The sequence below is a fragment of the Haliotis rufescens genome, unplaced genomic scaffold, assembly GCF_023055435.1.
Source record: "Haliotis rufescens isolate VD_foot unplaced genomic scaffold, xgHalRufe1.0.p SCAF_15, whole genome shotgun sequence".
NCBI classification, from domain to species: Eukaryota; Metazoa; Mollusca; class Gastropoda; order Lepetellida; family Haliotidae; genus Haliotis; species Haliotis rufescens.
The window spans coordinates 20,074,615-20,088,361 of NW_025963835.1; the positions used below are offsets into that span (position 1 = coordinate 20,074,615).

The 13,747-nt window shown below is 40.5% G+C and overlaps 2 protein-coding genes across 3 annotated transcripts in view; one reads left to right on the forward strand and one right to left on the reverse strand.

Moving 5' to 3' along the window:
• On the reverse strand, nucleotides 1-5,363 carry LOC124135159 (proprotein convertase subtilisin/kexin type 5-like). Its single transcript, XM_046500379.2, has 3 exons — nucleotides 4,882-5,363; nucleotides 1,897-3,947; nucleotides 1-545 (listed from the first exon to the last, which is right to left on the reverse strand). Exons 2-3 carry the CDS (start codon nucleotides 3,553-3,555, stop codon nucleotides 207-209), a joined length of 1,998 nt encoding a protein of 665 aa, XP_046356335.1. The 5' UTR covers nucleotides 3,556-3,947; nucleotides 4,882-5,363; the 3' UTR covers nucleotides 1-206.
• LOC124135160 overlaps nucleotides 4,987-13,747 on the forward strand; it is a 25,455-nt gene continuing 16,694 nt past the window's right edge. Inside the window, exons 1-2 of one of the 2 annotated variants that reach the window (XM_048396274.1) lie at nucleotides 4,987-5,068; nucleotides 7,715-8,303. In XM_048396274.1, coding sequence (XP_048252231.1) covers nucleotides 7,733-8,303 — 571 coding nt within the window. In that variant the 5' untranslated portion in view covers nucleotides 4,987-5,068; nucleotides 7,715-7,732. Of the gene's footprint in view, nucleotides 5,069-5,429; nucleotides 5,512-7,714; nucleotides 8,304-13,747 lie in introns of those variants that run through there. The other variant, XM_048396273.1, reaches the window with a different exon arrangement.

Sequence of the window (13,747 nt, forward strand, 5' to 3'; positions counted from 1 at the left end):
AAGGCATATAGATGTCATGGCTCCCGGGTAATGAGCCTTTGCAATTAAATGTTCTTCAGACAATGGGTGTCGTAAATAAGTCGCTATGACAGTAATAACGACACACGCCATCATTGGTCGAAAAGGTGAATGAAAGTGGCTATTTTCAGATAGCTGCCAATCAAATGTCCCGTCTGGTTAGTTAGACTTTTAACATTCTCATCAATTCAATTTAATCCATCACCAAATAAGAAAGCATCATCATTGTGCTGGATCAAAGGCGCGTCTTCTGATGTAACTTGTAACAGCAGCACATCGTCGTGGTCTCTTCCTGGATGGATTATCACGTTATTGAAACAGTTCGCAAAGCCAAGAATGTCTCCATTGTGACTCAAGGCTGTTGCATTCTGAATAGCAGCATTTCGCTGTTCTTGCATTGGGAGCAGCTCTTCATCTGAACTAACGTCCATGTTTTCTTCCTCCGGAAGTTCAGCGTTGTCCTGCTGTTGTCTAGTGATATTGTCAAATGTCACGTACTCCAGCATGTCACACTCTCCACAAGTAAGCTGCAATGATAAATGTAGATTGACACAACTTCAAAATTTTACAATAATATATCAGATGTACAACATATACGAGGGTCGTTCAATAAGTTTTGCAACTTCAATATGAGCCCAAGTCGTAGAATATCTTTTGCACTTTTATAGTCTGGGCTGTAGGGTGTGTGATTTAACTGTTCGAACCCAGACTTAGCCCCCCAGTGACTATTTCCTGTTCCGGCAAATGAAATCTGCCCCACGTGGAAGACAATTCCAGGATGACGAGGACATAAAGGCTGCCACAGAGACGTAGTTAGAAAACCAATCTGCGGATTTCTACAAAAGTGGTACTGAAAGCTTGAAGGACAAATGGAATAAGTGTATTGAGGTGAATGGAGATTATATTAAAAAATAAAAGTGCAGAAGATATTCTGCGACTTGGTCTTATATTGAAGTTGCAAAACTTATGGAACACCCCTGTACATAACATGCATGACGCATATTTCACAATTGGGTTTCACTTTGTATGAGTTCATATGAAGCTTCACAGTGACTGATTGAGTGAGTATGTTTTACGCCCCTTCAGCAGTATTCCAGCAATAGCACGGCGAAGGACACCACACGGTTACCCCAGGGAGTGAGTGAGTATGGTTTTACGCCGCCTTTAGCAATATTCCAGCAATATCACGACGGGGGACACCAGAAATGGGCTTCACACATTGTACCCATGTCGGGATTCGATACCCCAGGGAGCCCTGAACCAACATTGAGTGACGGCCAATGTACAATGAACGTACATGTGTGGTGTGTACACACATATGAAACCAAAGTTTGACACATATATGATCATGATGCATAACACATATATCATATAAGACACATGTTCATTATGCACGACTGCAAGCATCAAGAGTGAGTGAGTGAGTATGGTTTTGCGCCGCTTTTAGCAATATTCCAGCAATATCACGGCGGGGGACACCAGAAATGGGCTTCACACATTGTACCCATGTCGGGATTCGAACCCGGGTCTTCGGCGTGACGAGCGAACGCTTTAACCACTAGGCTACCCGACCGCCCCGCAAGCAGCAAGACAATATATACATCTTGTGAAAACTATAATGAGTTGCACAAATGTACATCTGTCAGAGGAATCTCCACAATCCCCTGTTAATAAGAGCTGACTAACGGAGGTTGGATGTTAGAGGTATCACTTGGATCTTTTTCTTTGCACCTGGATATTATATTTAGTCAGTTCTAGGTCTCTTGGTTCGTATATAGAGTCAACATCGCATATCTTATACAAACAGCACATTTACTTTAAATACAATATACACGTCAATCTATCTGAGTGGAACTTGAAAACGCTATTTGTACTTACATGTTCTCTTTGAGGCTTTTGTGGTGCATTCATTTCCCTTGATTTCTTAGGATTATAAACCATGAAGAACAGACACATCAGCACCATCAACATCAGAAATGGCGTAACCTTAATTGCGTCATACACATATATCAAGGGGTGACATACGTAATCTGTGAAACCTGCACTACCAGCTGGGCATGTTGACACGCAACTACCACCGGCGATGTAGAACTTCTTCTCCTGACAATCATATTGACCTATGCATTTTTCTTGATAAATGTAGGTGTCTGATGGACAAATAGCGTAACAGTTGCTGTCCTTTCTGTTTGGTGCCTCTTGGGGGCAAGATGAAAAGCATGATCCGTTGTATAAGACATTTTTGCAATGGTAATTCTTAAGGCAGTCAAAACCTTTAGCGAAGAACCCTGACGGACACTGCGACAGACAGTTTCCGGAATGTTTATATGGGACATAAGGAGGACAATGTGGCAAACATGATCCATTGTATTTGACCGCGTCTGTTATCGTTGAGCAGTCGGATATAGAAACACATTTGTTGTCTGGGAATACGCTTGTGTTTGAAGGACATTCCAAGATGCATGTGTTGTGTAATTTATACCGAAATGTTACTGGACATTCATGAAGACATTTGGATTCATGAACAAACATCCCTTGCCCCTTGCACTCTTGATAACTTACACAGTTCATATCAGGCAAACCAACAGTTTTCTGTGGGCACGTTTGGTAGCAGTGGCCTGACCTGATGTATGAGGATTCTTTTGGACATGCTGTTGCACACGTTCCGTCAGACACCATTTTCTTCATCTTTATACATTCTGATTCGCCAATGCACTGGAATTTCTCTGGGGCAGTTACAACAAAGTCTTCTGGACAGGCAGGCTGGCAGAGGCCATTGGCTATGTAGGGCACTGCATTAGGACAATCAGATACACATGTTCTGTTGAAAATAAACCTACTGTTGTCTAAACACATAGAGGCGTCAACACACTGCATGTCAGCGATTACAGTTTCATCTGGACAAATTGTTACACACATTCCGTAATGGTTTAAAGGTGCAGCTTGTGGACAGGCATCAACACAGGTATTGTTGAAGATTACTTTATAAAGGCCATATGCATCCATGCATTGTTGCAAACCTATGCATGTTTTATTATTCAACACAGTGTTAGGAGGACATGTAGAGTAGCAGATACTATCTACTGCATACAGAGCTTCAGCAGGGCAAGTGGCAATACATTCATTTCGGAAACTAACCATATTTTGGCGATCAAAGGCATAAATGCATTCAGTTCCAAGAACACATTTCCCAGTTGGGCACAGTGCTGTGCATGATCCCTGGTCACTGAACATAGCAGCAGCTGGACAAACAGGAACACAAGTATTGTTGTATATAAATTGACCCAGCCTGCGAGTACACTCTTGTTTTGATAGACACTGGTTTCCATTTACCGTGACAGATTTGTCAGGTGGACATGAAGAATGACAGACACCTTGTAGAATAGACTGCTTGTCAGGAGGACAAACTTTAACACATGTCGTGTTGTCTATGAAATATCCCCTCTCTATACAGTCTGACGGAGACACACAATCGGACCCGTTCATAACAGTTTCAACTGGGCATGCCTTACAACAAGTCCCATTTGTCTTGAAAGGCATGGAGGAAGGACAGGACGGCACACAGGTGCCATTTCACAGGACCTGGTTGTTATGGGACACACAGTATGTCCCATTCAAGCAACGCGATCCTACCATGATCGTATGTGCCGGACACGTGTTGTAGCATGTGGAAGTGTCCTGTTCGTAAAGCGTCCCGGGGGGACAGGAATGCACGCATGTCTTTCCATACACCACAAACGATCTACGTAGACAATCCTGTGTACTAATACACCCTTCCAAAGGACCGGTTCCAATGACCAGAGGAGCGTTTGGGGGACAATAGTATGCACCCACTACAACGCAACCGTACAACAGGATACACAATTTCAAAATAAACATCATCTTTACAAATGGTTCAATGGAGTGGCAAGGCTGCATCCAGGTGCTGCTGTCTGAAAAAAATTGATTTTGAATTTGAAAAATCAAGCATACACCCTGTGTCTCTTCGTATGACAGTTGTATCATTTAAAATCACATGTTACATATCTGTTAAACTTGTTGAACTCATTACGATTGCAAATCGTGTATGCAATCACTTATTTTCCTTTATTTCATTATCTCATATTATAAAAATGAATAGATGGAAGTAGATTTGGTTGGTTGGTTGGTTGTTTAACGCCGCAATGTTCCATCTATATGACGGCGATCTTTAAATAATCGAGTCTGGACCCGACAATCCAGTGGTTAATATGCATCAACCAAATCAGCGAGCCTGACCACCTGATCCCGTTACTCGTCTCTTACGACAAGCATAGTCACCTTTTACGGCAAGCATGGGTGGCTGAAGACCTATTCTACCCCGGAATCTTCACGGGTTGGATAGAAGTAGAATATAATGATTGATTGCTACATGTTATTTTGTAGCAGATGGCTCTTAAATTTAATCAAAGTAAACACGTATAACATATTGCTTTGTCTATATATATATATCAGCCAGGCTACACATTGTGACCTCCTCCTCATGATGTTTGGGACTTAGGAACACGTATCATGTGACAATGGATTTTTGTGAAAAATATTATTTCTGTTTCTTGAAAAAAAAAACCTGGGTAACCAGTGAGTGTAAGTGTCATTTATTTCAAATAAATCAAATACATTAACATACAATGTCTCTAAAGCAAACCTGTCTTTGGTATGTTCATAGTTCAATGTACTATGGTAATGGCCACGGGTCGAACGCCACAGCTTACTGCATGCAAACTGTTCGTTTATCAACAGTCCACTACAAACTAATGTCCATATGCCTGGTTTCACAATTAACCTGGCTTTAGCGTTTAAGCTAAAATATATCTACAGCTGACGAACATTAGTCCATGCAACACCTACCTTATGTTGGATCAGCATTTGAGAACACGGACACCCTTTGAATCCAGTGTGTGAAATGAAAACGAATGAGAAAGAAGGAAAAACCCGTCCTTGACATTGTTGTCCGGAAGCTGAGTCAGAATGCAGTGTCGCCGTTGGTCGCGTCAGTATCCGTCCCTTACCCAGCTTAACGCCACACAGTAACAAGGTACGTGAACTGTGTTTTGTATTTCTTAAGCATGCAGTAATACCCCTTCGATTGCACAATGACTGTGACACGCGGCCCCACGTCCTGCAGCAGACAGCACCCCAGGCCGTGGTGTGACGAGACACAAACCCTGTCCCAGTCACAGTAAATGTGTACCGAGGGGAATAGAGAGGCTTCGTAGACTGGCGTAGACTACCTCATAGTTGTCCCCGACAGTGGCTGTAGAAACGCGACAGCCCTCATCGATTCATATTTGATTGTTAGCCACATGTTGGGGTTGCGTAATTGCGTAATTGGCGATAGAGAAATGCATGGATTTCCCAGATCTATTAATAAACCTTTCGTGGAACATAAACCGGTTTCTCGGAACAGTCTTCAATCTATACAGTGGCTCTATTGCGTCGTTACTTGGCATGGTGGGCTTTATTCTAACAGCTAAAGGGGTAAGAATGTGACCGACCGAACCTATCCTCATGTCTTTTCAACACAGAAAGCACCAACAACTTTATCGTGATATAGTTTTGATCCCAGCGGAAGTGTTATATTTTGCCCTCCTACCTATGCGCGACATCGCGGTTTGTTAATATCCAGTGTCTTGTAAACATTTTCATAGCACGTGTTTGCAGTACGGGTCTACAAGAAAACAAATCGATTGAAACCCAATATGCCCCATCCCTTTCTCAGGACACTGAAATGTTTAACCTTCGGATCAAAACCATTATGTTTAATGTTAAAAAATATAATTCAACCACAGGAGGTGCGCGATGCGTTTATACATCTTTATCTCACCTTACATTTAAATACTAGCCTCTGATTGGTTAAGATGTGGGCAATTTCTTTTGTTCCAAGCCGCCCGCTCATGTAGCTCAGATCCATTCACAACTGGCATGCCTTAATCCGCTTAGAAATCTGTCGGAACACACCATAGGTAACTTGCTTAACTCGCATAAGAATCGTTGAATGAAAGGAACCGATGTTTATCCGATTGCATTGGGGGAAGGGAAGTTTGCGTCCTCTGCTAGCTGTCAAAATGACTTTATAAAAGCGGTTTACTCGGTGAAACTTCGGAGATCTATTCTGAATATGTATGAATGAATGTCGGTGAGATAAATTCGTCGGGAACCGATCCCTCGGGGCATTACGATGCTACATCACCTCATATACATCATCGTCATCATCATCATCATCATCATCTCCATCTCCCTCTCTCTCTCTTTCTCTCTCTCTCATTTGCTGACGGACGTCACGCGTGAACGGACATTCCGTGACAACTCGTGAGTGCCGCTCTGCTGTAGATGACATCACGAAAGAGATGATATTGTGTTTCGATGAACAATAAAATGTCCGGCAACTTCGTTTTGCGCCATTCCTGTAGGACTGCGCGTAAGCGTCAATTACGGTAAAACAAAATGAGCACCTGATAGCTAAACAATCATTGTGTGCTGTTCACATTAAAAAAAAAACGCCTGTGTCTGTGTCATGCAAAATCGAAATGGTGCGCCTTGCATTAACATGCAAATTGTGAATCATGACTTTAAAGTCGAGAAGATATCATGAATATGAACTGAAAGATGCATTATTTAATTTCAGAATAAATTTGTTTCTTAAACTTTATGAAGCACGGTTACCTGTTTCCGTTAGTATGTTACACGGTACCGATTGCTTGAAGTCGCTCTGATATGATCTTATAGAATGCCGTTAATTTCAAGAGCTGGTTGGACCGCCTCCGTCGTCTAGTCTAGATCCCCGGCAGCGTCATGCTAAAAGACGTTAAACGATGGTACTTGTTGTTACCCTGTCTGGCGCTCGGCATTAGGGGCTAAAACAAGGACTGGTCGGCACGGAGTTAGTATACTGTGTCTGAGTGGGGTATTCATGTTAAACTGCGGCATGGTATCTCAGTGAGCTAGCACTATAAATCGGTATCAGTCCGGACTAGTACAAGCACCCACCCACCCACACACACACACACACACACATATACACACACGTGCATGCACGTCGCTATATAAATGCAATAATCTTGGACGCGACGTTAAACCCCATTTCACCTCTCCTCAAGAGCCGGTTGTTCTATTTCAGATTGCGGCTATACCACATGAGTCACGTATATTCTTGTGTTAAGTTGCTAGAGGTTGACCTGCAAAGGTATATTTTCAAATATGTTCATCTCATAGACGTATGTTAAACATTTTTTAAATTAAGTTTATTTTTCCGTATGTTTTGTTACTTTGATTGTGACTGACATATTGAAAAATGCAATTTTCACTCAGGTGCTCAGTCATTTCTGCATATGTCATTATCTTATTTCACATACAATAATTTGACTTGTTTTGTGAAATTTGCCATAGCTTCATCTTTTGACCTTTCTGTACTGCTGCAGCTGCTAATAGTGCCATGGTAGTCAGGAAGACGTTAAACATACACCATTGTATAATTCAATGAACGTGCTGTGAGGGTGTCTGTTTAGTAGATTCTTCTACTGCTTATTTCTTTTGCTTATCCATATTTGCCCTGTCTGACCTAATATAATATTCCAGAGAAAACAACAAAGGTGAGCTACAGAGCGAATAGCTTTGTTTTCATACGCAGTGCAAGTGTCCTCTAAACACGTTTTATTTGAAAAATATACATTGACTCTTTCAGATATTGGAGAAATAAACAATGGCTACCTGGAGTGATGGCGATACCCTTATCCAGTTGGAAGAAGATGAGGAATATGACTTTGAGCTGGCACAACGCCGCATGGAGGCTGAGAGAGCTGCTAGGGAGGAAGAAGCGTTCCAAAGGAACACCCTGAATCTGGACATTCCCCCACTTCCAAATGGAAAAACACACCATCTTTTCATTTCCCATAGTAATGATCCTCCGGAAGAAGCGGAGTGGGCAGAGCAACTGGTCAACACCATGGAGCGAGACTTTGGCTTGAAATGCCTTTGGCCAAAACGAGACTTTACCCCCGGCCACGATGTTGGAGCCTTGATACAGAGTGGAATCGTGTCTTCTGTGAAGGTTGTCTTCATTCTGTCTCCTGCTTCCATGGAAAGCCGATGGTGCGAATATGAACGGAATTTTGCGTTTGGCATGTCTGTTGAGAATAAGGAAAATCAGATAATCCCTGTAATGTTAAGCCAGTGCGACTTTCCAGGCATTCTGAAGACCTTGAATTATATTGATGTACCTGCCGGAGAGGACTATGCATTCAAAATTCGGCGATGCTTTGACGAAGACACACGTATGTATTATACATATTTCAATATTACCTTCAATACCGCACACGAAAAACACAAATCTCTTCCGGGACTGTTCCAAATACTGGACTCTGCAAAAAAATAAAAGTTAATGTCTCCAAAACGAACGTAGTTGTATTTCCTCACAAACCAAAACTGCCCTTCCGCTTTTGAAAAAGATATTAGAAGTTGTATATAATTACTAGTACTAGTATATATATATATTGTTATTGTACAGGGGCGGTCGGGTAGCCTAGTGGTTAAAGCGTTCGCTCGTCACGCCGAAGACCCGGGTTCGATTCCCGATATGGGTACAATGTGTGATGGGTACAATGTGTGAAGCCCATTTCTGGTGTCCCCCGCCTTGATATTGCTGGAATATTGCTAAAAGCGGCGTAAAACCACCACACTCAGTCAATCAGTCAGTCAGTCACTCAGTGTTATTGTACAGACCACTCGAATATATAATGTTGCCAAACTTGTCTACAAGTGTAAAAACAATAAATTACGCTTCATTGTACATTTACAAATTGCCACTTTATGAAACCTTGCAACCATATTATTGTTCCTATCATGTTGATTAATTATATCTATCGCATTATTGTATGCTCATTGGTGGCTCTATTGGGTAATAAACTGATTGAGAAGCAAAATGCTCCTAGATTGCCAATAGAACTGAGTGCAGGACCCCGTTCCAAATAGCGACCATAGCGCTACGACGGTCGTAAGTTTGTGTTAAAGTATGGTAGATACGATCACCTTTGCTCCCCGATCGCTTTTAATGGGGCGGTTAAGGCTGGAATTTTTGTCAAAATTGTACACTTTGGGTTAAAAGCATCAAACTTGGCACACTTATACACTTAATCATTCCGAACATTTCTGGATATGGATCCACCTCAGCAGCGCCACCTGGTGGTAGAAAATCCAAGATGGACGCAAAAATGGTTACAATATCTTATCATGTCTTTTATATTCAATTTATCGCAACTATTTTGTCATTGTTAGTACTTCGTCCAAAATTAATGGAAACAAGGTTGTATATAATTCAAATCTAATATGCAGCACCCAAAAATGTTCGGAATGATTCAATGTATAAGTGTGCCAAGTTTGGTGCTTTTAACCCAAAGTGCACAATTTTCGTCTTAACCGCCCTACTATTTGTGGAACGGGGCCAAGGAATGTTTCGTACCGTGGTATCTCAGCTATGTATCGCGCATTCATGTACACAGACAATGGGATCTTTGTCAGGCCGACCACTGGGTGACAGCATGACACCTTACGGGATCAGACACAAATGCAGTGGATCACGCGACATTGTAGACATCCGATTCGCTCTTGGTGGTCTTTTCGATTTTCAAGGGGTACTCACGTTGAATTCTACCCTGGAATCCTCAAATTGGCATACATCGTACAACTATTGATAAACACATTTCGGGAGGTCTTTGTGGTATGGTTCCACATAGGGATTAATGAGTACATATCTTAGAATTGTAGCCCATTTTCAGGAATAGAGCTTATTAAAGTGAATCTTTGTGATATATTGGTTAAAAGTTCTATGATATTTTGGTTTCAACTATTTATTGATATTTAAATCACGTTAATGCTCTTATTCTTTGTGATTAAGTGAGTTGGGTTTAACGCCGCTTTTAACATTATTCCAGTTAAATCGCGGCGTGTCAGCTTAATGTGGGAGGAAAGCCCGAAGTGATGCAGGTCTCAGACGTTTAAACATAATCGGGGCGAAACGGAATTCGAACCCTCAATCATATGTTTCTGGCGTGCCCAAGGGAAGCAACTCTGGTCAGCGAATCGCGGCGCCTTAGACGACTTGGCCACCCGTGCCCCCTGCTCTTATTCTGAAACCAGGCCTTGATTCCGTTTGGAATATCACAATGATACATACACAAAATACATATGTGTGTGAAAAATAATGTGAGGGAGTCATGGACTTCAAAATTCCGGAATATCATTCGTCCATGTCGATGTTGCAAAGACATCACACATGTGTCCAAGGCTAAAGCACCTTTACATTTTAGTGAGCAATCTGCTACAGTACATGTATGCTGAACTGTAATTTTGATAGACTGTCAATAGGCATGTAGCTTCCCTGACAAGTTAGATTATGGACCCGTGAAGATCCGGGGTATCACTATAAGACGGGAACAATGTGGGCCCTAATTTTAGAAAATGGTTATAAGTAAGCCAAGCTAATGAAGCTTGGCGATTTTTTAATGTGGTCCCTCCCGTTGCAGTCACTTTGACGGAAGAACGTCTACATACTAGGCAATATACAAATGTGGGCCCACTTGTTTCGATCATCATATATGACGGGAACAATGTGGGCTCACATTTGAGAAAATGATTATCAATATTTAAGTAGAATTTCACGATGAATAAATGTGGTCCCTCCTGTTGCAATCAATATGACGGAAGAACGTCTTCACACATTTAGGAATTGATTATCAGAACTAACGAAACAACCTAACGAAGCTAGGCGAAATACAAATGTGGGCCCACTTGTTTCGATCACCATAGATGACGGGAAAAATGTCGGCCCACATTTTAGAAAATGGTTATCAGCACTAAACCAATCTTAGAAGATGTACAGATGGAAACATAAATATATAATGCATTCAAACATTTAATTAAGAATACGTTTTACCTTAGGGATAAGCTGGGCATTTAATAGCTGGACTAACAACGTACAACGTGGGTGACGCCATTTCTTGCAAATACGAAAACAACGGAGATAGCTCCCGTTTGAATTTAGAGTGACCTCCCTTTCCCAATATGAACCACTGATAATGCGGTTTCGCCGAGGCGACTAACGGGATAGTGTGGTCAGGCTCGCTGAATTGGTTGATGCATGCCATCGTATCCCAATTGCGTTGATCGATGCTCATGATATTAATCACTGGATTGATTGGTCCAGACTCGATTATTTACAGACCGCCGTCATATCCCCCTGGATGCCAGAGGGACATATATGTCCTTCCTCTACAACCCTCACTTTGAAGTCGAATAAAATTCAAAATACATCACTCACACAAATACACTTCACAGTTTTGAATAAGGTGGGAAATTACCTGTTCTGTGATATCATCCACTGGCATTTTAGGCCAAGCAAAATTACTGACAATGACCTCTGAAAATTAGGTACATCGTAAATGTCGCCATTTTTTACATATTACTAAATCACCTCTCACGGCGTTATTGGCAGCATGTTTTGAAATCTAAATTTAGGATATTTACTCGGAGAAATGAATTTCCAAAATAGCATATTAGTGATCACGGGTATCTGTCTTTTATGAAATCACCAATGATCATTCCAAAACGTCTCCGATAACCCGAGAATCGTTTCGAATGTTTTGGAAAATACGCAAACACGAACGCCGAAGTGAACTTTCCGCCATATTGGATAGTGTTTACAAAATCACGTTTCAGGTACACCGGTTATGAGGCGCCTGTAACATCGCGTATATTTCAAACTTAGCTGCGATACACACATCCTTGAATTCCTCATACATTTTAGAATCAAATGACCAATGGTCTTTGTCACCAATACAAAGTGGCTGGATGAAATCAAGCAAAATATGTTAGGTGTGAAAACGAACGCTGTGCTCGAAAAACTGCACTTGTTTGAAATGTAAACAAAGCAAAAAACAGACTTTACACAGTGTAGCATTTTCTCCTATTTTGAGCTATCCATTCGTCTATTCTTTCAAGATATTGGCTCAACATTTTCAGAATATGCACGGGAAGAGAGTAGTAGGAAACATTAGGGAATTTAAAATAGATACACTGCAATGATTTGATATTTTCAACAGAAATTGTCAAAGTTACCGTCCTGTGTGACGCCATGACTGACGCAAAATCACGCACAACGACAACGGTATTTATCGGAATTTCTGCCTATTTCGGTTTTTTTCAATGAAAATTATAACAACAAATAACAGTACATAGATTGTCAGAATGTTTCTGATTACTTACATGTCATATTTATGTATATGCGATCCCTTAATCAACGAAAGTCCCCTCGTAAAATCCCGCGTACTGTTGACAGTGAACACCCATTTTGTAAAAGTGGGTCACAGGTAGTGATGTCATACGTCAACATTGTTGTACATATTTGGTAATTCCTTTGAGGTGAAGGTCCTTGAATGAGAGTGCACACGATCATTGTATCATGCTGTTTACAGTTTCAGTTATGATGTAGATTTTGCATATGTTTTATACATTTTTTCACAGAATTAATTTCCCTTTGGATATTTGTCAATGTTCAAAATGATATCATACGCAAATATAAGCCACAACATGAATGAACGAACCTTTGATAATCTCCTGTTTGTTTGAACATTATTTACATAACAATTGATAGGTTTTTAGTGTCGAATGCGATATTTCTTTCCTTTGGACAAATGTTACAAGATGAAGCGTAAAGGTAACTGCAGCATGTACGTATTTCTTGGGATGTGTAATAGTCAATATTATAAGTTCATATAACCAATGTCTTTGAATAGCTGTTTTATTTTATAACTAAAACTGAATAGATCTATATTACTTTAACAAAATGGATAATATTTTTCGTAAAAAGATATGCACACATTTCTGAAAGAATTGTCTTGGTCTTGGAATTGGTTTTGTTTTTTGTTTTTTGTCGTTTGATACACAGAGCCGTGATATCTAACGATTCGCCAGGTGCGTGTTAGCCACAAACAATTTACGAATTATTCCTCTCGTTTTGCATTATATAATCAATGGGTTCATTCTTTTTTTAATGTTGTGATCTCAGGATATTAAACTGTTCACTTTATTTCTCTAGGAATTGTAAATTGTATAAAAATATAACCCATGCCAAGTACCCTAGCTAGCTGTTGGTTCAACCGTATACGATTGTCCTGACAATTTTATACCAATAGAGCTTTCTTCGCATCTTTTAGTGTGTAATTCTGAGACGAGATGAAGAGAAATAATAACAATATCTGTCCAATATTGAATATAATTTGGTTGTTTTGAAATATTCTTATTGGTATTTCATTGCGTAAATTGATGCCAAACAGGTGCGTGTCTTGTCCAATTAAGGCACACGATAAACTAGCTAATTGTTTACATATTCAAGACATTATTTAATTGGTGAAAGCAGTCATTTTATGTTGTGTCGAAAAAGCGTCATATTCCGTTTTACACATCGAGATTTTCCATATCATGAACGAAAATTAGGGGAGATATATAATAATCAAAATACCAGTGTCGTCTTTCTCCGACGTTATGAAAGCCATAAAACCAGCCATGACGTCAAATAGAACGGTGTTATTTTTTTGGATATTTCATTACATTTGATGATAAGGCTAGTGCTCCATTAATAATGGTGCAACATTAGTCAAATTACACTTACACATCCAAGAGAATGTTTGAATCTAAGGACTAAGTTATAGGTTAGATAGGGCCC